Here is a 27,642-nt window from a genome sequence, read left to right on the forward strand (position 1 = left end):
ATTTTGAAAGACTTTCTTAAAATGTTCATTGAAATAGTATTTAGCCTTAATAGGTGAAATGGTCATTTCAATAGATATTTAGCTTGTCTTTCCACTTCAGATTTCACTAATTAATTCACTAATTAATTTGACCAATAATGCCTAAAGGAAATCAATATTCCATTTTTTTAATAATCCTAATCTGACTGTCTTTCTTCATATCTAAAATTGGTAAAAACTTGCCTTATACTCTTGCACAGGCATCACCTTATGAAAAAAAATAAGCAGAGGTTTGTGCATACCCAAACATGCATGGTGCTTAAAATAGCTCATCTTTTAGTATTCTGACTTCTAATTATTATAAATAAGCTTTAATGATATGTGGAATCTGCACGTGTGTGTACTATGTGGTGTGCGATTCAGTTTTGAATCAGTTTTAAAGCAACTGATTACAGGTACCAGCTCTCAACGGCTTTATGATTCACATAAGAAGAACAGGCCTTACTCAACAACCTCAGAACAGAAGTCCTATTTTCTATTACTAAACAGAGAATTCGGGTGCTGATAAAAAAAACAAACCACCCCACACATTAAAAAAACGTAGCACACACCAAATGCGTAATACAAAGCTTTTCACTTACTTGGTACTAGGCCGTTTTTGCAGGGCTTTATCCAGGATAAGAGACGGAGCACTCCTCCTCCTTTCTGCTAGTGTTTTCATCTTCTGTTGAGAAAAAATATCAAAATGAAGACCACGTGGCTTGTAAAGCAAGTAAATGCTAATTTTCGATTCAATTCAGCAAGTTTTGCATTGCTCATCCCTGCCTATCAAGGAGTTTGCAATCTTGTTACGGAGATAAAATAATAACATCTAAACTAGGAGAGAAACTGTCAAAAAGTGGTATAGGCAGTAAGTATTTTTTACGGTCAGAGAAGAAGGAGGTTAACCATTGACCAAAGTATCGGGAAAAGCATCATCATAACCATTAGCATCAATTGTAGTGGACAGATGTATTGCATATTATGTGCCAGGCCCTATGCTAACAGCAGGACTGGATTATCTCATTTATACTCCAAAATGTCATCAGAGTAGGTGCTACTATCTCTACTTCATAGGCAGGGTAGGCCCCAAACTGGGCTTTACGGAAAGACAGAATTTGAAGAGATCTAGTAAAGGGAGGAAAAAACAATTAAGGCAAAAGATGGAAACTAAATTCTTACACTTTTTTTTTTTAAGATTGGTACCTGAGCTAACAACTGTTGCCAGTCTTTTTTTTTTTTCCTGCTTTTTCTCCCCAAATCCCCTCATATATAGTTGCATATTCTAGTTGTGGGTCCTTCTAGTTGTGGCATGTGGGATGCCGCCTCAGCATGGCCCGATGAGCGGTGCCATGTCTGCATCCAGCATCCGAACTGGTGAAATCCTGGGCCGCTGAAGTGGAGCACATGAACTTAACCACTTGGCCATGAGGCGGCCCCTCTTACACATTTAAGAGACCTTTAAATTTAAATATTTACACATTTCAGAATGCCTTCTTCCAAATAGATTTTTTTGCTGTAACTTAAAAAAAAACAAAAGAGAACTTTTTTCTTTTTTAAGTGGTATATAAATATAGGATTAACTGGATAATTCAGGTACTCTGCTTCAGAGGACTTAAAATTTGTGGTAAATGAGATTTTATTCAATTTGAATTATCCAGATGATTACTCTCTAAATTCAATCTTATATATTTAACACCTGTAGACAGAGTCAGAGGGCCTGCCACTGGCTACCGATGAGTAAAATTGGCAATATAGTCACAAACAGCCTTGAGTCAAGTTCCGGCTGTATGACCAGATCCATTCTTCCCCATCTACCCTCTCACCCTATCCTGGCCATAGTTCTCACCCACTGCCTGCGGGCCTAGGCCAGCCGTGCTTGGGAACTGGATGCTGCTCTAATAGGAACCACATAAAACTATCTGGCTCAGTGTCAGTAGCTCATTACATGATTCATAAAGGAACTGCTTCTTAGCTAGTAAAATCAAACTTGGATCCTAGCACAGGAACAGAGAAGAATCATCCAGTGAGAAGGGGATCGTGGACTTCTTTGGCATAATTCTCATTCCCCAACTTCACTGTGCCCCCAGGGATCTCTCCCAAATTATTGTTGTCACCAGTGCCATGACCACAGTGTTGCTGCTCCCCCTATTAATCTTTTGGCTCACATGTAGAAACTACATGCCCAAATCTCCTTAGCATAGCTCCAACAGCAACTGAAACAATTATACAAAACAGTAATACAGGACAGGAAACAAATGGGTAAGAAATACAGAATGTCACACTTCTCAATCAAGAATCATCTACCATGAATCAGTTTCAGAGCAGGTTAAATTGTCTAAAAGTTTTTTACATGATATGTATTTGGTGCCTTCCTTCCGGAGAAAGCCCACAGTTTTCTTCAGATTCGCAGAAGAGTCTGTAATCCCTCCCAACCCCAGTGATTCTGATAACCCACTTTATCGTCAGCAGATCCAAGCTCCTAAACTAGATCTTCATTAATATATGATTTCTAATTCTGAGCTCCTTGGCTTTCAGGTTTAAAAAGAATTTGGAAAGGGTTCAAAACACAGTCATGAAAATGATTTAAAATATGGAGAGAGGAAAGGGCCTACGATAAAAGCTAAAATGATTGGAAATTCTTCATTTGGAAACAGTAATAATCCCAAGTTAATGCAGAGTTATAATACAGAGGACAGCAAATGTCTTCCAAGCAAGATAAGGCAAAAAGAAATGCAGCTAAACTGGAGACTGAGAATTCAGGTCGATCTCAGGTTGTGGACATCAGAAACCCGCATAACATGGATTCCTTAGGGAAATATGGACCCCAAATTTGAAACTTTCTGATATAAGGAAATCTTTCTGAGAGTGATGGTTTTGAACATCAGAATAGATAATCAAAGAAGGGTGACAAACTTTTTCCGTAAAGGCACTTTTAAAGTAGGAGTTCTTCATGGGGACCTAATGTAGAGGACCATTTGTATAAATAGTAATTAGACTGTTTTCTTAGTTATAAAATTGCCAGATGTATGGTGAGTTAAATGCAGAGTGTATCCACCTCATCTAGTGGACTCATATTCAAGAGAACGCAATCAAAGTACAGGCAGAACAGTACTTTCATTCGAGGTCCCATTGTTTGTACTGAGACTCTACCACCAATAAGATGTGCAACCCAAGGCAATTCAGTCACTGCTTTGGGCCTCCATTTCCTTATCTACAAAATGAGGAAATGTGGACTACATAGTTTCTTAGGTCCTTTCTCTTTCTGATATTCTCATGTTAAGTGTCCACCAAAGATTCACCCTGGATATGCAAGAAAATAAACATTAAAGACACCATGCATTTAGGATTCACAGGACTCATTTCTCTTCTAGGTAATAAAAAGTATTAAAGTAGCCAATATAACGGGGCTTAATAAATAGATTTAGGTATTAATTCATTCAAAATACACAGATCTCTTTCTTTAGCTCAAAAGCGTAGCAAAACAAAGGGCCAATGGCGACTTCAAAACAAATTCACTTATTACAGTTATTACCAAATAGTCTTTTTCTCGGGCAATAAAGACTTGGTTTTTGCTTCTGTTTATAACAACTGTGTGAAATACAACACACGGAAACAGAATGAGAGTATTGCGCCTTTACAAATGTATAACAGCACAAACTTGTCATGACAGGTTGAGGCGATGTTTATACCAGCACCAACAAATTTCACAGTTGTTCAGTGACAGGGAAAACTACGATTCTGTGCCTCACAGGAAACAGAAGGTAGGTTTAAAAAAATCACAATCCATAGTGTGATTTTTCAGAATATGCAAGTGCTTAATATCTAGATGACCTCATAAATATTGGATGCCATTCTGAAACTGAATATTTTTAAAAAGGTAATCTTTTTTCTAAATTGATAAGGTACATATTAGGCCAAAAAATCAGTTCCATTAATCTTTCAGGAATGATTTTCTTGAAATTGTACCATTTACCTAGTCTTAAGCAGGCCGGAAAACTAAACCAGAATTTTATATGAGCTAAAAACCGAACATCAAGTGGCATTTATTTACTCCTCCACCCCCAAATGGGAAAGAAGAGGTGGAGCTTGGATGAAGCTGTAAAAGGGAATAAACAGTGATTAAATTTTAAACACTACTGTCTTTTTACTAACAACCATTTATTAGTGAAGTATAATACCAACACTAGACAGAAATTAGATCTTTGATTTTCTAAGCTGTCTCCTCTGCAGCTATATTCAGTATTAGAGGCAAAAAACCTATTCTGCCAAAGAGTAAATGAACAGAAGTCATAATTGAAGATGAGAACCAAATGCCTATAATTCATTTTCCTTTTATATTTCAATAATAACACAAAACGGTAGCAACACTGCCAGCTAATCTGCAAGGTGCTTTCCACTTCAACCCTTTTTTAATCAGTTGGATTAACTCTATATTCAATTCTCTGTTCCTAGCTTGCTTCACATATTATGCCTCTGTTACAGCATTTCATATAATATTATTTATCTTTCTGCCCCTTTTCTAGAGAGGAGGGACCATGTCTTCTTTCCAAACTTTCTCCCACCCCCCAACAATTATTTACTGAAATTCTACTCTGTAGCAGGCCTATCTCTGCCTTCCCAAAGCCTGGGACAATGCCTGGCACAAACTACATACTCAACAAATGAAGCTTCTATGTGAATAAAACACACATACAGAAAAACAAACAAACCTTAAAGGGGCTCTGCTGGAACGCTGTCATTAAGGCAATGTAAGCATTTGCTATGGACCTGGAAGGTAAGAGTCATCCTCGTACACTGCAAACTGTGTCTTTTGACGTAGTGTTGACATTTACCACTTTGAGCTACATGGTAAACATCTGTCTGCGATAAAAGTTAATTACTTGCCAACAAATGGTGCTGAGACAACTGAACATCCACAGGCAAAAGAATGAATTTGGACTCCTATCTCACACCATATACAAAAATTAAGTCAAAAATGGATCAAAGATCTAAAACTAAGAGCTGAAACTTTAAAACTTTAGGAAAAAACAAAGGCAGAAATATTTATGACCTTGGATTAGGCAATGGTTTCTTATATATGATACCAAAGTATATGCAACAAAAGAAAAAAACATAAATTGGACAGTGTCAAGATCAAAAACTTCTGTGCTTCCAAAGACACTATTAAGAAAGTGAAAAGAAAATCCACAGAATGGGAGAAAATTTTTGCAAATCACATATTTGATAAGGGATTTGCATCTAGACCATATGAAGAATTATTACAATTCAATAAAGACAAACAAGCCTATTTAAAAATGGGCAAAGGATCTGAATAGACAATTCTCCAAAGAAGATATACAAACGGCCGATAAGCTGATGAAAAGATGCTCAACATCAATAGCCACCAGTGAAATGCAAATCAAAACCACGAAATCCCACTTTATACTCATCAGGATGGCCATAATAAAAAAGACAGGTAATAAGTGTTGGTGAGGATGTGGATAAATTGGACTCTTATACACCGCTGGTGGGAATGTAAAATGGTGCTGTCACTTTGGAGAACAGTTTGGAAGTTCTGCAAACGGCTAAACATAGTTACCATATGATCCTGCAATTCCTTTTAGGTACATACACAAGAGAAATGAAGACATATGTCCACATAAAAACATGTACATGAATGCTCACAGCAGCATTATTCATAATAGTTAAAGTGGAAACAATCCCAATGTCCATCAACTGACGAATGAATAAACACAATGTGGTATATGCCTAAAATGGAATATTACTTGGCAATAAAAGAAGTACTGATACGTGCAACAACATGGATGAATCTTCAAAACATAATACTAATCAAAAGAAGTCGGTCCCAAACGACCACATACTATATGATTCCATTTATATGAAATATCCAGAATAAACAAATCTATAGAAACTTAAAGTACGTTAGCGTTTTCCTGGCATTTGAGGCGATAAGGGAATTGGGATGTGATAGCTAAGGGGTGCAGTGTTTCTTTTTGGGATAATGAAAATGTTCTAAAATTGACTGTGGTGATGGATGTACAATTCTGTAAATATACTAAAAACCACTGAAATTGTACACTTTAAGTGGATGAATTGTATGGCATGTGAATTATACCTCAATAAAGCTGTTAAAAAGAAAAAGAAAAGTTAACCACCAAACTACTAAACCACTGAGCTCCTCCCAGAAAACTGGTTCACAGGCAGAAACTATAATTTTCTTCATATAGCAATCATCTGAAGTGTGATACATGAAAGTGGAAATTATTTATTTGCTTTGTGTCCACCACGTCTTTGCCGAAATGTTTGAGTGGCTCTCCATTCTTCAGCGAGCTGAATTCCTATTGTGGCTGCCGACCACTCCTCTCCGACCCCTGCAGTGCCTTGCTCAGTGTTTTCACACAGTAAATTCTCAATAGCTGTGTGTTAAGTCAATGCACTAACACTGCCCATATCTGAGAGTTTAAGGTGGTAAGACAAGTGTGCCTATGATGGAAAATGAAGTTGTAAACAGGTAACTGAAGAAAAAAAGGTTTGTTCTTTTATTTTCAACAACTCAGAAAACACTGTTTACACAAAAACCTATCTGAGGTCTCTCACTGTAACTTTAACTTCACGTCAACCAAGAGATACAGTACTATTTTTGGAACCTCTAAATCACTCAATCTGGTCATTCTTAGTTCTCACAGAGATTAAAGGAAAAGAAAGCCTATCAACAGAAAGGAACAGGATGAAAGATTTACGTCAGGAGAACTGCAATTTTTCATACTTTGTTTTGTTCCAGCTACTTTATGAAGAAAAAAAATTCAAGTATTTCAGTTGAATTTAAGTCAAATGTGCTAAAGTTACTTTCAAACATTTAAAATCAGCATAGGACTAAAATAAGGGCTTTGAGGAAAGCTTTTAAAGAACTCTAAAGTTTCAGGGCTACAAAAAAAAAATCAGATTTACAAATCAGCTTATTCAAATTTGACTATTAATCCTTCTGTGGTTAGTCTGCACAATTTAGTGAACAATCAATGATTTCCTTCTTGCCTTCCCTAAACGCCTGCAGCATTTGTTTGTGGAGACATACCTCAAAGACACTGGCTCTGCAGGGAAATTATTTTTAACCTTGTACCTTGCTTGTAGGCCCTATTATCTCAACAGGTTTGACCACTGGGTGAGCTAAAGCTTCCCGCTACTGTCAGTTTGGCCTACGATGAGTATGATCTTCTGTTTACTCATAATCATCCCTTCCAGAATCAGTCTGAGCATTTAATAAAACAAATGTCATCACAGCACAAACCACTGTAAAGGGGTATACGTTCTTTTCTGAGGTTAAGAAAGAAATATTTTTACTTCTGGCTATCTTTCCTCTTTCTGTGAGACAATCACTTTGACATAAAACAATAAACATGACAATCTGTGTAATGTAGAAGAATGGGCACTAGGCTGGGAGACACTGGACCTAAATTTTGGACCCTGGTTCTTCCATTTAACTTCTCAGAGCCCTCTCCGTAAAATGATATAACTGTCCAACCTACCACAAAGAATCGAATAAGATTATCTATGTGAAAGTCCTCTGACATGGAAAGCACCATGACAGTGTGACATATACAGTAAGGCTTTAGAGTGTGTAAGTACCATACATAAATAAACAAGAAAACAGGATTCCCCTTGTACATTACTCTTTGTTCCTCTGCCTTCACCCCACCCATGCAGGCTTCTGGATTATCACTATGGGCCTTCAAGTTGGCTGGACTCTCTTCTTTGGCAAAGCCACCAGTATCCACCTCCGGTCAGGATTCCCTTTCAGCAGCACTCTGGAGTAAGCATGGTCAATCAGCAATGCTCCCTCCCTAATAATCCCTTACAGGGCTGGGCTTCACCATGCTTTTCACATCACGGCCCAAACAAAGTGATATTATTTGTACATCCGTGGCACACTATGACACATAAAGGGGCTCTCTGACCCCCAGTACCCATCCCCCTGCCTGAAGGCTAAGGGGCTGACTGTATCAGACATATCTGTAAGGGTTGGGAAGCTCTGCCTTACAGCAACCTCTCACTTTCCTCCTGCAGAGAGGAGGAGTATGGTGATCAAGTCCAAAAGCTATAATGGTAAAACAGAGTGTATCAAATGAGAACAAAAAACAGGCCCAGGTCTATCCAGATTCACATGTGGTGTAACCCAGTACTGGCTACTATAGAAGCTGAGGTTCAAGAGGGTGAATGCAGGGGTAGAAGAGGAAATAGCGACACTCTCCTAAGCGTACATTAGGAGCCAGGTAAATGGGGAAAGCAAAAGGCCACAGAGCAGCTGGGTTTTCCAGATCTTTGAAATATGAGCTGATGCGGGCACACATACATTCCATTTTCAGAGTCCACGTGTAAGTGACCAGACATCCAGAAATAGGTTTTACCTTTCAGTTGTGCCATGTGACAGCTGTCTGTCAAAATTAGGTCAAGGCTGCTCAGCTAGGACTATTTCTGCTGGCGGTTGGATGTTTCTAATCTAAATGTGTCCTAGATAAAGAAAATCAGACTGAAACAAAATTATAAAATAAACTGGGCTGTGTTGCCTACAAGCCCCGTCATTGGTGGCTGACAGAAGGCAGTTTCCTTTGCTCCCTTTCCAGCCTCCCACATCGTGCCTGAGTCTTCCGCAAGTAAACAAAAGCTAAACATCACTCCCATCCAAGGTTGCTTCAGAAAACTGCTGCAGTTGCCAATATCAAACTGAGCATTCCCCCTGCAGGCTCTCTGCACACAAAGGACCTGCAGAGGCCCTGCGATCCAAAACACCTGAGATCCCAACAGAAAGAACAGGAGAGCGGACGTTCCCCTCAATCAAAGTTTATTTCAGATGCAGTCAGTCAGCTCAGGCTGCGGTGACAAAATAACACAGACTAGGGGCTTAAACTACAGGCATTTATTTCTCACAGTTCTGGAGGCTGCAAAGTGCAAGGTCAGGGTGCCAGCACTGGGTTCCTGGTGAGGGCCCTCTTCCTGGTTTGTAGATGGCTGCCTTCTTGCTATATTCTCATACAGAGGACAGAGAGAGAGTGCAAGCTCTCTGGTCCTTTACTAGGGCATTATCCCACCACGGGCATTCAGAGCTCTCACAACTTCACCTAACCTAGTTATCTCGAAAAGGCCCCCACCTCCAAATACTATCATACTGAGGGTTAGGGCTCCAACATATGAGCTTGAGGGGGACACAAACATTCAGTCCATAACTGAGGTTTTCGCCAAGTGCTCTGGAGACATGAAGGGAATGAGTCACAAAACTCTGTCAAATCACAATAATAAAATGCACATATATCTCCTCAAAGGACTGTGTATACGAGTGTATGTACATAAAGGTGTGTATACACACACACATATAATCTTGATAATATATACCTATTTATTTTTGTGACATTTTATAGTTTATACTATGTTTTAGTGGCACTTTAAATCGAAATCTAGTATATTTTCAGCGACTGATACCTTCTAAGAAGGCAAGCTTTATAATCACATATTTTAAGTTGTACGTGGTCCTATAAGGCACAAGATATCTTTACTTTGAAAATAACAGCTACCAAGTCCTGGATGGCAGGATAAAAACTGTGAAAGTATTCAGACACCCGAATTATTGAAGTTGAAGGTGTCACTTTCTGCTGGGTACCATCAGTTACTTCTCCCAGTCTATTGAACACATTCCACTTTTCGTCCTGCAGATCTTTCACCAAATCGTGACTGGGGAGAATGTTAAAAATCACAGAGAGTAATAAATTCTTCACGAAATCTTCACTTCAGAACCAAAAGCAACAACTGCACTATTCAGGTGTCTGTGACTTGTGAATTTTCAGTCTGTAAGTTACAACTCTGTATTTTAACTTGGAGGACTCAATCTTCAAAATCAATAATTACATTTGACACAAATGTGTAAAAATGAAAGACTGTCCTTTCATTTCATAAAAAACATAATTTATTATGTTCTAACATATCAATGTTAGAGTCACAGAAAAGTAATTTTTCTTTACTATGTTAAAATGCACTATTGTGTTCACATTTTAAGTAAAAATAACTATGGAAGCAACAGTTTTTTCCTACACTCAAGATTCATGATATAAAATGTTTATTGAATTGAGAGAGTTTCAACTGGGGTTCCCACACACATGATTTTCTACAGTGGGATCATTTGAGGCATAGGATTCAGTGCACCCACACATGACTGAAATATAGTCTATGAGTTTGGAGGATATGCCAGGCTTTCCAACAGCAAGCAAAGCAGCATGGAAAGCAGGCCTGGCTGAAGAGCTCCTGAAATACAAGTACTTTATATAAAACATCTGAAAATGACAGACACCAAGGCACAAAAATCACAAATTTCCAAAGTAATTAGACCAATGATTGTGTCATTGATTGTCGCTATTAGTCAATATTTACTGTGATGGTTAATTTTATGGGTCAACCTGACTGGCCACAGGGTGCCCAGACTAAACATTATTTCTAGGTGTGTCTGTGAGGGTATTTCAGGAGGAGATTAGCATTTGAATGTTGGACTCAGTAAAGCAGACACCCTCCCAAAAGTGAGTGGGCATCGCTCAATCTCTTGAGGGCCTTTAGCAAACAAAAAGTGGAGGAAGGAGTAATTTGCCCCTTTCTGTCTCACTGTTGAGCCGGGACGTCTCATCTCATCTTCTCCTGTCCTCAGCAAAAGATAGTGGTGAATGACAGCACTGGCTTTCCTGGATCTCTAGCTTGCAGATGGCAGACCATGAGACTTCTATTGGTCTGCTTCTCTGGAGAACTCTGACTAACACATTTACCTCACTTTTACCTAATGGCAGCAGTGAACATAACATTCAATGGTAGACGGAGAAGGTACAGACTCTGCTCCCCAAGCAATGAAATTCTCTCTCAGGAGAAAAACATCTCAAATGTGCTTTTCTCAGCAGGTAATATATAATTCAAATCTACTCTTTCCTACATCTTATGTTAGAAATAATAACAAATGCATCTATTGTCTAGTTGGAAAGAGAAACAGGTGGAAAATCTGGGTTCAAACTCCAGCTCTCACTCCATGCTGCCTTGGCAGGCTCAGTTTGTTCTTCTGTAAGAGCAAGTTAACAATGCCCACCTCATACAACTGATGCATACTACACAGAGTCAGGCATTCACTTAAAGAGGTTTCTAAAATTTCCTTTATTATGTCATTCATCACAAATAGTAAACTCTTATATTTTTGCTCAAGTTTCTACTTTACAATATTTGATATTTATGACCTTCAAGGGTGACTCTTTTGAAGGACAGTGTTATGGAGTGAATGTCTGTGTCCCCCCTAGATTCATATGTTGAAGCCCATAACCCCCAGTGTGATGGTATTAGGAGGTGGGGTCTTTGGGAGATGATTAGGTTTAGATGAAGTCATGAGAGTGGAGCCACTATGATGAGATTAGTACCTTGTAAGAAGAGACCAAACTCGTAGATACAGAGAACAAACTGGTGGCTGTCCAAGGGGAGTGGGTAGGGGTTGGGTGAAATAGGTGAAGGGGAGGAAGAGATACAAACTTCCAGTTATAAAATAAATAAGTCATGGGGATATAATATACAGCATAGGAAATATAGTCAATAATATTGTAACAACTTGATAGCAGAGCAGATGGTAATTAAGCTTATTGTGATGATCATTTGATAATGTTTATAAATATTGAATACCTATGTTGTACACCTAAAACTAACATAATGTTATATCTCAATAACACTTTAAAAAACCCCTGCAAGGTAGAAACAACACAAATGTCCATCAACTGATAAATGGATAAACAAAATGTGATATATCCATACAATGGAATATTATTTGGTTATAAAAAGGAATGAAATGCTGATCCATGTTATAACATTGATGAGCCTTGAAAACATTATGATAAATGAAAGGAGGCTGTGAAAAAAACCCACATATTGTATTATTTCATTGATATGAAATATCCAGAACACAGAAATCTACAGAGACAGAAGGGAGATTAACAACTGCCTAGGGCTAGGGAAAAGGAAATGAGGGATGGGGGATAACTAAAGGCTACAGGATTTTTTTAGGGGGTGATGAAAATGTTCTAAAATTGACTGTGGTGATGATTACATATGTTTATGAACATACTAAAAACCATTGACTTGCCAACTTAAAATAGGTGAATTATATGATATGTGAACTATATCTCAATAAAGCTGTTTAAAATTTTCCAAAAGAAAGGAGACCAGAGATATCTAGTTCCATCTTCCTTCCTCTCCCCCGCTCCTCCCCCTCTCCCTCTTTCTCTCTCCCTCTCTCCCTTCTGCTCTCATTCTCTCTGTCCCATGTGAGGACACAGCAAGAAGATGGCCAACCACAAGCCAAGAAGACGGTTCTCACTAGGAACTAAATTGGCTGGCACCCAGATTATGGGAAGTCACAGCCTCCAGAACTCTAAGAAATAAATGTCTGCTGTTTAAGCCACCCAGTTTATGGTATTTTGTTATGGCAGCCCGAGCTAGATAAGACAGATAGCATTCACTCATCTCCATGTAAATGTTCTTGTATTAAATTCAAAGAAATAAAGCTCTCTTTATTGCTTTATACTGACTTTAACCTGGTAAAAGATACTACTGGCTTCTGCACTTTTTTCAAAAGTGTTTCCTATATTTTCTTCTTTTCATCCATAAAAAATAACCTTGTGAGAGATACAGGATATGGATTATTACCCCATTTCACAGTCAAAGAAACAAAGTACAGTCAGAATTTCAGAGGTCACACCAGTCATAAACAGAGGCCACCTCTGATCAATCTAATTCAGTTTTTGATCATTCCAGACTCCTCTCAGCCAAAACAATCTCACGTACCTGATTTTATGCAATTCACTTTGTGAATAACACCAGAAGAGGACTCAGGAGGATACTGGTTTAACCATGGACATAATATTTTTCTCAGTATTCAAGAGTACAAAGAAAGCTTACTCACCAAGATGTTTCATTCAAACCCCAGAAAAAGACACACACATGGCCAAAATCAGCTCTCGGGGGTGTTTTACCATGAGCTGCTCTAAACAGATTTGGACCCAGAGAAGCAGAAAGAAAAGACAGAATGAAGTGTACAACAGCAGCTGCCACATTTTAACATGTTGGAGCTATTTTAAAATTCTTTTGCTTTGACTGACTTTCTGTGCCTGTAGGTCTCTCTTCCCTATCCCAATACTCATCTTATTTAAAGAGTTTTCAATTAGTACGTGACACCAAAGGGTCAAGGTGCTTGAGTATGACACAAATCATCCCTTACTGAAATTATTCTCACATGTGCTTCCATTTCATTTCATTTCTGTCCAAGCATGTATATCCTCAAGGATGAATTATCCAGAATTCTGTTCAGAGTGCATTATCCAGAAACATCATCTATATGCTGCTATTATACTTTAGAACCACAATTTTAGAAATTACTGTACAAATCTATTGTCTATTCTTCCGAAGAGCCTCAGTGATGGAAAATTTTTGATTTTTGGAAATACTTAAATCATCTGATTAGCAAATAAACGTGAATGAACCAGCTAGGTAATTCTGCTCGAGGTTAAAATAATAAACGTGGCTACAAAACAAAGAGACTGGCTTCTTATACAGCATCTACAAACTAGCTCCTCAAACACATCATGCTCTCTCCTACCTCAGGACCTTTAATAATTGCTCCCACTTGTTGGAATATTTTTATAGAATCTTCTTTTTCACCCATAAAAGAAATAAGCATCACTTAAAAGAGGCCCTTCGTGACACCCTAACACCAGAGTGGTCTAGCTCCACATCTATGTTTGTCTAAATCAGTGTCATGTTTGTTTTTTCCATAACAGTAATCACCATTTTTTGGTTATGATTATTGTTTTTGTCTCTTCCTCTCAGCCTGTGCTGGCCCATACAGTACCCATTAGACACATGTGGCAATTTAAATTTAAATAAATTATAATTAAGTAAAATTAAAGAAAAAAATGACAAATCAGATTTCATCAAAATTAAGAACACTGTTCTTTGAAAGACACTCTTAAAAAAATAAAATGTAAAGCCACAGAATGGGAGAAAACATTTCTAAATCACATATGTGATAAAGGACTTGAAACCAGAATATATAAAAACTCAGTAATAAGAAAACTAACAACCCAACTAAAACTGGGCAAAATATTTGAATAGGCACATCACTAAAGATAACATATGGATGACAAGCAAGCACATGAAAAGGTGCTCAACATCATTAGTCATTAGGGAAATGCAAATCAAAACTACAACGAGATACCACTTTATACCCTCTAGGATGGCTATAATCAAAAAAACAGATAGTGTTGGTGACGGTGTGGGGAAACTGGACTCTTATACGCTACTGGTGGGAATGTAAAACCACTTTGAAAAAACAATTTGACAGTTTTTTAAAAAGTTAAATATACACCTAAAATATGACCCAGCCATTCAACACCTAAGTATTTACCCAAAAGAAGTGAAAGCATAAGTCCATGCAAAGACTTGTACACGAATGTTCACAGCAGCTTTATTTGTAATTGCCAAAACCAGGAAACAACCCAAATACCCATTAATAGGTGAACGGATAAACAAACTGTGGTTTACCCACAAGCGGAAATACTACTCAGCAATGAAATTAACTACTGATACGTGCAAAAACATGGATAAATCTCAAAATAATTATATTGAATTAAAGAAGCTGGACAAAAAAGAATAATAGTATGAGTCCATTTATATAAAATTCTTGAAAATGTAAATTAATCTATAGTGATAGAAAGCAGACCAGTGGCTGCCTAGGAATAGTGAGGGAACAAAGGGACTAGAAAGGGACATGAGGACATTTTGGAGGATTATAAATATGGTCATTGTCTTGATTGTGGTGATGGTTTCAGAGGTGTATACAAACGTCAAAACATCAATTTATATACTTTAAATATGTACAGTTTATTGTATGTCAATTATACCTCAATGCAGCTGTTAAAAATTTTTAGTTCCTGAGTTGTACCAGCCACATTTCAAGTGCTCAATAGCCACACATTCCTAGTGGCTATTGAATTAGACATTGTAGATCAAGAGCAGAAAGTTCTAGTCAACAGTGATGCTCTAGACCAGGGGTCAGCAAACTATACACCAAGGACCCACCTAAATAAGGCTTTACGGGAACACAGCTATGCCCGTTAATTTACATACCGTCTATGGCTGCTTTAGCGCTACAGTGGCAGAGCGGGTAGCTGCAACAGAGACCTTATGGTCTACAAACCTAAATGATTTACTATCTGGCCCTTTCAGAAAAGGTTTGCTGACCCTGCCCTAAATCGTCAACTTTGAACACAGGGGCCACATCTGTCCTGTTCGCTGCTGTCCATAATGCAATTAATATTTACTGAGTACAGCACTGTCCTAGGCACTGGGGAGGCAACCTTGAGCAATACAGATAAGGTCCCTATTCTCATGGGTTTCAAAATCTGGTGAGGGATTCAGGTAACATAACAAGGAAGGAAATAAAATATCAGGCAAGCATGAATGCCAAGATGGAAATAAAACAGTAGGTACAGGAGCGTGATTGAAGTGCAACTTACACTTAGGTAGTTGGGACAGGCCTCTGGGAGGACCCAAGATTTGAACAATATGAAAGAGTCAACACTGCAAAGACCTTTGGCAGAAGCAGAGGGAATAGCAACACCAAGGCCTCAGAATAGGATTAAATTTGATGACTTGACATATGAAAAAGAAGGCCCATGTGGCTGGAGAATACACAAGCTGGAAAAGGTAGATGAGGTGGGAGAAGCAGAGAGGGTTAAGAAAAGGAGTCTAGATTTTTTTCTAAGTATGATGGAAAGCCACGACAGGATTTTAAGCAGGTGCACAACACGATCAATTTACATTTTTAAAGATCACTCTGGTGCTGCTAAATGGTGACTGGGTCAGGGAAGAGCAAGAAAGGTATCAGACAAGTTAGGGAGTTTCTGCAAAGGTACAAGTGAGAGATGGTTGTGCTTTGGCTTGGACCACAGTGGTCGCAGTGTAGATGAAGTGGAGAAATTCAAGACATGTTTTGAGGTGATAGTCGACTGGCCTTCCTGATGGTTGTTGTAGAGTGAAGAAATGAGAGGAGCTGAAAATGAGTCCTAGATTTTTTGGTGGAACAACTTAGATATAGTAGCATGAATTACAGATATGGGGGAAATTACAAACAATAAGAGCTAACATTTATCGAGTGCTTATTATATGTCAATATTCACTCAATTTCACATTTAATTTTCCCAACAATCTTGAGGAGGTAGGTACTATTGGTATTTTCATTTTACAAATAGGAAAGTGAAGAGATTAAGTAATTTACCTAGGTCAGAAAGCTAGTACCAACACAATGGAGACTTGAACCCAGGTCATCACACTCCAAATTTCACCCCACTGTAAAAACTGCCTCCTTGAGAGTAGTTTCTAGGAATATGAACTATATTCTAGGCAATGGCAGTACCATTGGATTAACAGGCTCTCAGGATGACTAGCTTCAAAGATGCTATTGTTTTGCTTGTTCTTTAAGTCCCATTCTTTAAGATCACCTTATTTTCATAGAGTAAAAGAGGACCTTGTCATCCACAGGGTTTTCAAAGCACCTTCTCCAGCATTATCTCTGATTTCCATTTTACAGATGAGGAAACTGAAGCAAGTGATTTTCTCAGTATCATTGAGACAGTAAGAGAACTAGAAGTAAAAGCCTAGTGAACTGATTCCTAACAGTGATCTGGCCAATAAACTTGTCTTTAAAAATTCTGACCATTCAGTAAGAAACACATTTTATATCACCACCCAAAACATGCATACATAGATGAAACAGGGAAAAAGAAGTCATACAAAACAGTCCTTACCCTTACTAATGTGCTGATATTTTCTATTTCATTTTTTTAAATGTTGATTGTAACTGGCAATTTAAACAAATTGATCCAAGCGTTAGTAATTAACATTACAACCACATAGTAGACTTTTTTAAGAAATAAGTCTCATGACTCACTAAGACTACCAAGCACCAAAAAGGCAAGATGAAACATTAAAAAGATCAATCTGAGTATTTGGGATACATGAAGACTGTGGTTCATAAGAGTATAAATGGCAATAATTCTATGAGCCAAACTTTGGAAATTTTAAAAAATTATTATTACTTTCTATTGCTAACATGGAGGTCTGAAATCAAACAGACATGCCTACCAATATTTAAAATAAGAAGAGATGCACTTTGCTGGGAAAAAAATATTAAAAGCAAAATAAAATAGCTTTCAACCTCACTCCAGCCCCAAAGGGAGTAAAAAGCTGTAGAAATATCAGATTGACAAAATTTATTTCCTTTAAGAAAAGGAAAAGGAAAAGACTGGTGGTAAGGTGACAACTCATTATGGTTTATAATGAAGGACATCATCTTCAGGACAATGGCTTAAGATGCAAAGCAACCTTCCATTTATTGGACAAGTACTACTTGATAAATGACCAAGCTACTCTAATGCTTTCTCCCTTTGCCAGTATGCTTAATTATCCTTAGTAAAAAAGGAAGAGAACTGTTCAGGAATATAAATCTTTGATTATTCCCAATTCCCTACGTTTACAAGAACAAAAAATGCTTTAACATCTATGTCAATTACTGAACATTCATTTAGCTTTCCAAACGTAGCGCTAACCTGGTAAATTCACCGCCACACACACGCCCCCACACACAATCCCTACATCTCTGAAGGGCAAAAGCGACAAGGACAAACCGCAGCCTCAATACATCAAAGGCTGACTGGTACTACTACATCATCAAGTTCACGGACGCTCCTAAATGGCTCCGTGGCATGGTCGGTCAAGGTCCTTGGGAGCTCACATACACTTCTATACTCGGCGCACCGATCTCACCTCTCTTCAACTGACCTGTAGCCAACCCATGTGGGAAGTGTCATGAAAGGCAGTAAGATCGGGACCACGGGGAGCCTGCGTAACCTCTTCAGGCTCTAATGATACAAACGCAACGCCTCAAAATATTCCTTACAGAAGAGTTAGGCGATCCCTCTAATCCCAATTTGTTTCCAGAGAAGCTGGAAGGGCACCACCAGGACACAGAGCAAGAATGGCCAAATAGCAGAAGGTCTCGGGAGCAGGGAAAGAGCGAGAGCAGACATGGCTGGAAACACCCAAATCAATTCCTCAGAGAGCCGAACAGCAGAGGCCGGCAGCTCGCGGCCACGTGCACTTGCTAAGGGACCGAAGAAACCCGAACCGATTGGAATCAGGACGCCGCTCGCCGGCTGTGTTTATCGGAACGGAGCGCTACAAGTTGGTGCCCGCATCCCTCCTCCAGGCTTTGACAGGCAACACACCCGCCGCTCCCACGCCCACCCCGACCCCCCAACCCCTCTCCAGCAACGCCGAGGGCCGGGGGACCAGCTCAGGGCGAAGGCCCCTCGCCCTCGCGACCCTCCACTGCAGCCCACCGGCCCCACCCAGCCCGGTTCTAGGCCGAACCAAACCTCCATACGTGCCCGTAGTGTCGACCGTTAGCATCCCAAGCATACCTACAAGCCTCATCACCAGCTCGGAGACCCGGAGCCGTTCCGGGAGCGCCGCGCGGGGCGCAGGAACCCCCCGACCCCCCACCCCATACCACGGAGCGGCCGCGCCGCCGCGTCCAGGTGAGGGGGCCGAGCCCCGCAGCCGGCCGCCTACCTTCCTCCGCGCGGGTGCCGCGCCCGAGGGGACGCCGCCGGCCCTGACGACCTCGGAGCTGACCCCGTCAAGGAGCGGTGAGCACCCGGGAGCCCTCGGGAGGACCGAGGGGCCGAGCCCCCGGAGGGGCCGGGGAAGGCGATGCCCCAATCCGGGCCCGCGCGCCCCGACTGAGGGAGGAGCCGGCTGCCGATGGCGACTACGGGGGAGGCTGTGGGGTCCGCTCCAAGAGCGATTAAGACTAGGGAGGCGAAGAGCCCGGGGGTGCTGGGTGACTGGGAAGACCGCGGCGTCGCCGAGCGGGAGGGCGGGGAAGGCGGGATTGTCCCGGGACGCAAGCCGCGGGCCGGGAGGCTGGAGCGTTAAATGCCCGAGGCGACCGGCTCGCGCGCCGCGGTGGCGGCCGCGGAGGGCACGCACTGGCAGGGGGCGGCGGCGGCGGGGCCCCGCTCAGCGTCCTCACCTTCTTGGTGCCGGGGCCTCCCGCGAGTCGAGACACTCCTGTCAGGGAAGAGGAGCGCCCCGGCTGCCCCCCTAGAGTCTCCTGCTGGGGGGACATCGCTTCCATGAAGAAGACTTGCGAGCAAATCCCAGCCCAGGAGGAGGCTACGCGGTCATGTCCGCGGGACGGCGGCCGGAGGGGCGAGGACGCGCGGGGCCGAGGCGGCCGCCGCGCTCAGGCAGGGAGCGGGGCTCCGGGGGCGGGCGGCGCGCCTCCCGTCGGGGCCATGGACCGCCGCCGCGCACGGCACCGAGGGCTGGAGGCGAGTGCAAAGCGGCCGCCCGTCCGCGCCGCGGCCCGCTCCGCCCCGGGCCCGCCCCCTCCGCGCCGGCCCGCCCCCGGCGTCCTCCCTGGGCAGCGGCCCTCCGGCGGCGGCTCCGGCCCCGGCCCGCGGCCCGGCGTCTGTCCATATATATATTAGGGCACAGGCGATCGACTGACCTTGTCAGTCCGCCGCGCCGAGTGGGTCCAGCCCGAAAGAGCTCACCGGTCTGTGTCACGAACGGGGGCCTCTAATGCACGGCCACGCGCTTTCCCGCCGCCCAGCCCACCGTCCCCAGCCCACCCCTGCCCGCGCTGCGCCGGCGGGTGAAGGCGCCGCTGCAGCGCAGGCATCGGCGCAGCTGTGGCCACCTCCGCCTGCACAGATGAGTTGCAGGGATTCCTGCCTCGCTTTCAGTGGACTGCAGAGGGGTCCCCCCACTCCAGCGCCACCCCCACCCAAGACGCCTCGGGATGGAGTTGAGTGTCGCGGAGTGCCGCGGCCGTACACGTTTGGAAGACTCTGGCATTGCTAGACCTCTTGTGCAATCCTGAACGTTACCCGGAGTGGCTTCTGCAGCCGCGGGGCAGTGGCCCCTGCACCATTTGCACGAGCAGTTTCCGCTGTCTGCGAGCTGCAAACACAGGGGCATTCCAAACGTGAAAGCGCAGTTAAGGAAAATGCAGGCGGAGAGAGGACTCTGAATTTTGGCTTAGCTATTGAGAAGGCACAATATGTGGAAGTGTTTATCAGATATCTGCGCTGAGAGCATAACTTCCTGTCAGCCCAAATAGTGGCAAATTTTTCTAAGGCCAGAGAATAATCAGAGGGAGGGGATTTGGAGCCGACCCGGGTTGAGTTGAGTGTTGCTGCACTTTGCAGGACTGGCTGACTGGTGCAGATGATTCGGTAGGTGGCATTCTTCCCTTGGAGTCCGAACTACATAAAGGGCGGATTAGTGATGAAGGACGCCACTGTATGATACTAGATTGTTGAAGGGGGTTTGTTTGTTTTTGTGGTAAGAAAAAAAAGATCCAGGTTCCTGCCGGGTTGGGCTGTTATCAGGACAGGTTGTAGAAGAATAGGGCTCTGGCCACCTCTGTTCCAAGCAGGAGATGGTGTCCAAAACACACACACACACACACATACACACACCCTCACACCCACACACTACCGCCACCACCAAACCCCGAATTGTTTATTGTAGAAGTAATAGGGAAAGAATGTTCCAGCTCACTTTATGTCCACATCACTTTGTTTAAAGTAGGCTTACAAAGGCTTTTAAATTATGCTAATATGTATATTATTACTATTGTATAAATCATGCTAATATATATTCATATATTACATATAGTGTACATACATATATATGTATATATGTGCACAGTTTTTTAGGGTGCTTTCTGCTGCTTGGACCTGTGTGCCGTAACAAGACTCTGCACCCACTATAGAGTTTATTGTGAATTTTACACTGCAGAGGGCTTTGCAGTTCCTTTCATGTTGAAATTACGCCATTATGATTCCTATCATGAATGGATGACCCCAATTTTCCTTCCTCTGCTTCATTTTTTAAAAGTTCAATAATACTTAGCTCCTTTTAGTATTTCCTGTAATTTGCTTATCATGTTTAACGTTTATTATCTATCACTCTGTCTTCCAGAGGGCAGGAATCTTTCTTTTGTTGTTTGTTGTTCACTGTTGTATCCGAAGTGCCTAGAGCAGAGTCTGGTACCGTAAATGTTTGTTGGTTAAATGAATGAATGAGACACAAACAGGATGTGAGATAGATCCAGAAGGGCCCAGGTAGAGTTGGTTATTTCACTTAGAGAACCCCATGTATTATCCGGTGTTTCTTTTTGAGATGAATACTTCATGCTCCAAATCAAGGTATTATTTATACTGCACATATGGAAAACTCATTTTCACTTCTTAATTTGTAAGTGCTTTTATTTCAAGATCCATTAGTTTCGATTTGCCTAGAAAAACATCCTACCCCTCTCCTTTAAGGAATTTTGAGGGAAGTCGCACTTCTTAAAGGAAATTGAGTGTGCTCACATTAATATTATCACAGAGTAATGGTTGAAGAAGACAAGTCTGATCATATCACTCTCCTGCTTAGGACCTTCTTTGGTTCCTTGTGTCTGTGGAATAAATTTCAAATGCCATAGTATGATATACAGGGTTGCCTACGATCTGACACCCTCGCCCCCACTTCTTTCTCTTCTCATCTCCTGCCCATCTTCAACTCACACCTTGTTCTCTGTCACATTGAACTATTTGCACTTCTAAGAACTCGCCTTGACCTCTCACATCTTCATGGCTTTGAACCTGCTGCCCCCACTGCCTAGGAAGTTTTCCTTCTATATTTTCCAACTCCTATTGCTTTACACTTATTATCTAGTGCACGGTGCATAATAAATACCCAATAAGTATTTGTTGAGGAAATAAATCTTCAGGACTTCCATCACTAATTATCTCAGGAAAATCTTCCTGACTTTATTTCTCCTTCCCTAGCTACCTTCACACACTAACCACACATATAGGATTAACTGCACCTTCTGTAGTGGTAACAGATAACATTTACTGCGTGGTGACTTTATACAAGACACTATCCTAAGCATTTTACATATATTAATTCACTTAAATCTTTATAATCCTATGAGGTAGATTCCTTTATACCTCCTTTTACAAATGGGAAAACCAAGCCACAAAGATGTTAAATAACTTGCTCAAACAACTGGTAAGTAGTCAAGCCAAGCTTGGAACCTGGGAAGTCTGCTCCAGAACCAGTGGTTCTTAACCACTTGTTATATGGCCTCTCCTGTATGTTTCCTTCTCTGTATAGCACATATTACACTATTATCATCTGTTTTACTTGCCTGTAAGCTACTTGAAATTAAAGGTTGTATTTTATTTGTCTTTTCTGCTTTGTGCCAGGCACACAAGTATACTCGCACTGATTTTTTTCCAGTGACTTACTGTTGAATGAATGTAGTATTAGGAACAACCATCTTTATTATGCTATACAGTTTAAGGAAGATGCTCTGATGGGAAAGACACAATCCTGGACTAGTCGTATCATTCTTCAGACACTGAAACCATTTTTCCTGTACTGGGAATGTTATGTTGTAGAAAGGGTGATGCCAGAAAACTAAAGTGATGACAAGACAGTTGAAGGAATGTGGTGACCATGTCTGACATGAGCAGGATGCATCCAGAATATTTTGAAACAAACTGTAAAGCAGAGTACTAAGAATAGTGATGTTTTACAGCTGGGAAACACTAATAGCAGACTTTTAATGGGAACTAATCTAAGAATGAAACCAAAATGTTTTGCCAACCATTAGACTGAATAACAGTGAATAAATTTAAGTATAAAAGGAGATGTCTGTACAACTCATTCATTCAATGTGTATTTATTGTGGGCCTGATATGTGCTGGACGCTGTGCCAAGCACTTGGCATACAGTCAAGGTAAGTCCACAGGTATGGTCCTTGTAAGCCCCAAGAGGCACACAAGAATCATTAGCAGAGCTATCCAAATAACCTAGCACAGAGGATGCAAACTAATGGCCCACAGAGTGAATTCAGGCATACACACTTTTCAACAGACACACCTTTTTTTAAGACTTGTTGGCAACTTTAAAAATCAGGATATTTCACATAGAAACCTAGGTCCTCTTGAAGAAAATCAGAAAATATTGGCCACCCTGGGCTCAATTTCTTCAAGGCAACAATCAGCTAAAATTGAGTTGTAATTGTGTTATTACATTTAATGCTTAAGACAACCCTATGGTCGTCATAGTCACCACTGTCTTTAGTGCAGAGGAACTACTAACAGGTAAGGTAATGGAAGATGAAAAGCTGGCAAGAGAGATAGGGAAGAGGCCAGAGAAGAATGAGAAACGCCTTGTGTGCGTGCATGTGTTTTTAAAGCCAAAGTAATGAAGTTTTTCAAGAAGAGCAAAGGTTGACAGTGTCTTACGTTGCAAGAGATCAAGCCTTCTCTGAGGTGGCTATAAGCCATGATATGAGAGCTTTTGGCTTTACTTGATTATGAGGGTCAGATGTGGGGCTTTCTTTCTCATCCTTTGGTTAGAATCTCAAAATGGACTGTTTCCTTAAAGAACATAATCGCAGTTCTAAGAGTGAAAGTTTATGAGGAGAGAGACAGAGGAGTTAGGGAGAGGAGAGGAGGAAGAAAGGAGGAAGGGGAGTGTAGAGGGATGATGTTAGGAGCTCAGGCTGGAAAAAGAGCTAGGGCTTAGACTATGAAGGACCTTGGATTCTATGGTAAAAATTTGGACATTATTCTCTAGGGAAGTGGTAAAAAGGGAAGTGGCATCTGTTGAGTGCCTGCCGTATGTTAGCTATACCTTACATTATCTCATTTAACCTTCACCATCACCAAAGATGTAGGTATTATACTCATTTTAACTATGAAGATGAAGTTCATCAAAGTTATGCAACTTTCTATGGTCACACAACCAAAAGATGGGAGGGTTAGGGTTTGAACCCAGATCTGATTGAGTCCAAAGGCCATACGCTTATGACGTCAACAGTATTATAATATTATTAATAATAGCTACCATTCATTGAGAGTTAACTTTGAGAGATGTGGAGATATGGATTTGGTCATCAAACACTGTGCTAAGTGCTTTACACACTATCATAATCTCCAGAACAACTTTCATGGTGTGTGCTTTTATGTCCACTATACAAATGAAGAGCCTGGTGCTCAGAGATATTAAGCTACTTCTCAAAGATCATATGGCTACTAGTCCAAACCTAGAACACCAAAACCTGTGCTGTTAACCACTACATTTGATAATATTGTCTTATTTTTCTTCCTTATGACTGAGGAGCATCAGAAATGTGTTGCATCCATTTCATGTGAGATAAAACTAGGTAGGACCCTAAATTCTTCCTCTTAGTCCATGGTAAACTTGCTTGCTGGTCAGAGGCTTAGCTTAATCATTTTTAAAATGTATTTTACAAAGCCACTTGATATTTTAATAGGAAACAGCAAAAAGGAGGAGAAATGTCTGTTTTCCATCAAAGTTTAGGTTGCTCTGTGAGCCAGACCAAATTAATTAACTAATCATCATTTCTTGTCTACTCCATGCCTCATGCTCTTGCCTGTTCTTCAAGGGTTAGCACAATCTGTGACACTTCCACCCCCACAAATCACTTCTCTACTTTTCTTTTTTCTCTTTGTTTTCCTATGCATTTCAATTGACTGCGTGTTTTCTAGCTCTGTCTACGTGTTTATGTTATAATCTTGTCCAAAGATTTGTGGAAATTAGCCCTTTTAACTATACTCCTATTTCACTGCTCTCTCTGCTGCACAGTCGATTATTGTCTGTCTTGATACAGCAGAGTCAGGGAGCTCAGTCCATGAGTAGGTTCAGCAACTTGTGTAAGACTCAGATTTCTCGGCTAATTAGTGGTAGAACAGTACTCCAGTCCAGTTCTAACTCTCAAAAGTATGAGACTTAAATCCTTTCCCTTAAATGCTGTTTAAATTATAAATGAAAATCAAATGTTGCATATTTACAATAGAAAATAACAGAAAATGGTACTGATAATTAAACAACAAAAAAGGCTTTTTTTTTTTACTACTGTTTATGTCAAATAAAAAGAAGTTAGATATAGACATTCTGAAAAAATTTTTACTTTAAAGCATATTTTCAAAGCATGTTATATGCAACACTAGTCCCTTAAGATGTTCTTGAAAAAAATGGGTTCCATACTCAAGGGTTTCATGGGAAATACTGCTGATGTGATACTGTACGTTATAAAATGTGTATATTAAATCTTTGATAAATTCTGCAGTTTTTTTTTTTGAAAAAACAAGCCTAGCTTACTCTCTGCTTAATCTTTTTCTGCCTCTATATTATTAACATGTTAATACAATTCTATAAGAACATTGCTGAGTATGCAATGAATTTTAATGGAGTGGTGATGGGAGAATGGGGCACACGCCCCTTTAATCACTTTCTCTCCATTGGTTTCTTTCTCTTGACACTCAAGTCTTTACAATTTTTTTTAAAAACTTTCTTTCATCATGCTTCCTTCTTAAGTTATTACTTACTGCTGTCCCTGTTACTTTTTTTTTCTTCATTGCTAACTTTTAGAGAAAGGAATCCATAGAAACCGCCTCCCCTTTATCATTGCCTCCCTTTCTTGCAAATATGACATCCCTTCCATGATTTCCCAATGATCAAATGCAAAGCTTCTATAAACAATTCAGGGATGACTCTGTAGCATATGACCTGCCACTCTTCTCTTGGCAGCCATGACACTGTACTTTTTTCGTTCATCCATTTCACAAATATATATCAGTTACCCAGTTGTGCTAGTGCCATTTTAGGCAGTGGAGGTACAAAATGAACAATTTAGACATGTTTTCTACTTTCCTGAAGCTTACATTCCAGTTGCTCTCTTATTTCTCTGAATTCTCTGAGTCACCTTCACTGGATCCTCTTTTCTTAACCACATGTTTAATATATGCATCTCCCAAGGTCCTGTCATTTCTCTTTTTCCCAACATACACTTTTGTGTGCAGACACACAAACACACACACACACACACACACACTTGAGGTGTTGAAGAGAAGAATCATAACTTCTGATCCCACAAATGTCTGTTGAATAAGTGAATTTGTGATTTCCCTAATATTGGATATAACTGTAGCATTTGTACTATTATTTTTATTCAAAATGAAGATTGTTCTGTGACGCACGAATGAAATGGGAAGTGTTTTTTACCCCATGATAAATAGTTAAGTATTGTGTGAGGGAAAGGCAGAAGTGGATTTCAGAGGACTATGTCATATATGTGAAAAAGACACATAAGCAGCACATAGTTATTGAGAACTTTTCAATTTCCTGTTAAGAAGTGATTAGGAAGATGGCAGATTAAAATTTTACCATAGAATTTCTCTCCTGAAGCATATCACAAAATGAGCCAAAGGAGTTTTTAAAAAATCACCTACTGCCACCAAAGAAGGAAAGGAGCATAACTTAAGCCTGTGGTTCTCAAGCTTGGGTCTCAAGCATTGAAACCATCTTGGGAGCTTTTTAAAGTAATATTTGGGTTTCTTCTCCAGAGATTCTAATTTCACTGGTCTGGGGTGTAGACTGTATGTCAGGATTTTTTAAAGCTCCATAGCTGTATCCAAGTTTAAAAACCATTGAGCTAAGTAAAACACTTCAAAACCTGGTTATTGAGGAGTGAAAAAGATTACGGAGAGTAGCAAAGAAGAGTAGTAGGGCTATTTTCCTTACCTCACTCCAAATCCTGGAGGGCAAACTTCTGAATTGGCCAAATATAATTCTCCACAATATTGCTAAATCTAGAAACTAAGTAAGTATCCTTATTTTTTCTACTTTTCTTATGATCAATGATTAGCAGGAACTACTGCTGGAGAGAAAGAGGAGATAATGAACATGAACAATGAAACTGCTTCTCTCATGGAAAGGAGGATTCCAGAGCTACAATTCAAGAAATGATCTAAAAGCTTGAAGGGCTTCCCCCACTGGAATGGTGTACCACTGTCCACCACAACCGGAAGCAGAAAATCCTAGTATAGAATATACAATAAAATCTCAGAAGAGATAGCAGAGGATGAGCAAGGTGAAACAAAATGACATGGCAACAATGCAAAAATACTATAGCACAACAGGAAATCATGTATTCCATGAAAAGGATAGAGTCCAACCTAAATGAAAATATAAACTGAGGGAACAGAAAATAATTCATAAATGCTGCATTCTATAGAACAACTTAATAAGAATCAGTAGTCAATGAACAAGAGCTCAAAGGTGAAATGATAGACGAAACGAAACGAGAAGTTGCATGCTTGAGAAAATAAAATGAGGACCCAAACCAAAGTCATAATAGAACAAATAAATAAATTAGACACAACTTAATTTTAAGATCAAAAGAGCATCCTGTGTTCTTGTAAATTTAAAACCAAATACTTAATACCAAAATATAGTCTTATTAAACTGTTAAACTTTGATTCCACTATAATGCAAGTTCCATGAAGGCAGGAGTTTGTTTTGTTCACAGCTATATTGCCAGTGCCTAGAGCCCTGTCTGGCAAGTTGTAGGTGCCCAGTAAATATTTACTGAATGAAAGAAAGGTTGAAGAAAGATTTCTTCAC

The 27,642-nt window shown here is 40.5% G+C and overlaps 1 protein-coding gene across 2 annotated transcripts in view; it reads right to left on the reverse strand.

Annotated features, from left to right (window-relative positions):
* The window catches only part of ARHGAP20 (Rho GTPase activating protein 20), a 116,053-nt gene extending 96,612 nt beyond the window's left edge, over positions 1-19,441 (reverse strand). Inside the window, exons 1-2 of one of the 2 annotated variants that reach the window (XM_046684523.1) lie at positions 19,172-19,441; positions 621-700 (exon numbers count right to left, since the gene is read on the reverse strand). In XM_046684523.1, coding sequence (XP_046540479.1) covers positions 621-700; positions 19,172-19,276 — 185 coding nt within the window. In that variant the 5' untranslated portion in view covers positions 19,277-19,441. Of the gene's footprint in view, positions 1-620; positions 704-19,171 lie in introns of both variants that reach the window. The other variant, XM_046684522.1, reaches the window with a different exon arrangement.
* Between the last annotated feature and the right edge of the window lie 8,201 nt (positions 19,442-27,642).

The sequence above is a fragment of the Equus quagga genome, chromosome 14 (assembly GCF_021613505.1).
Source record: "Equus quagga isolate Etosha38 chromosome 14, UCLA_HA_Equagga_1.0, whole genome shotgun sequence".
NCBI classification, from domain to species: domain Eukaryota; kingdom Metazoa; phylum Chordata; class Mammalia; order Perissodactyla; family Equidae; genus Equus; species Equus quagga.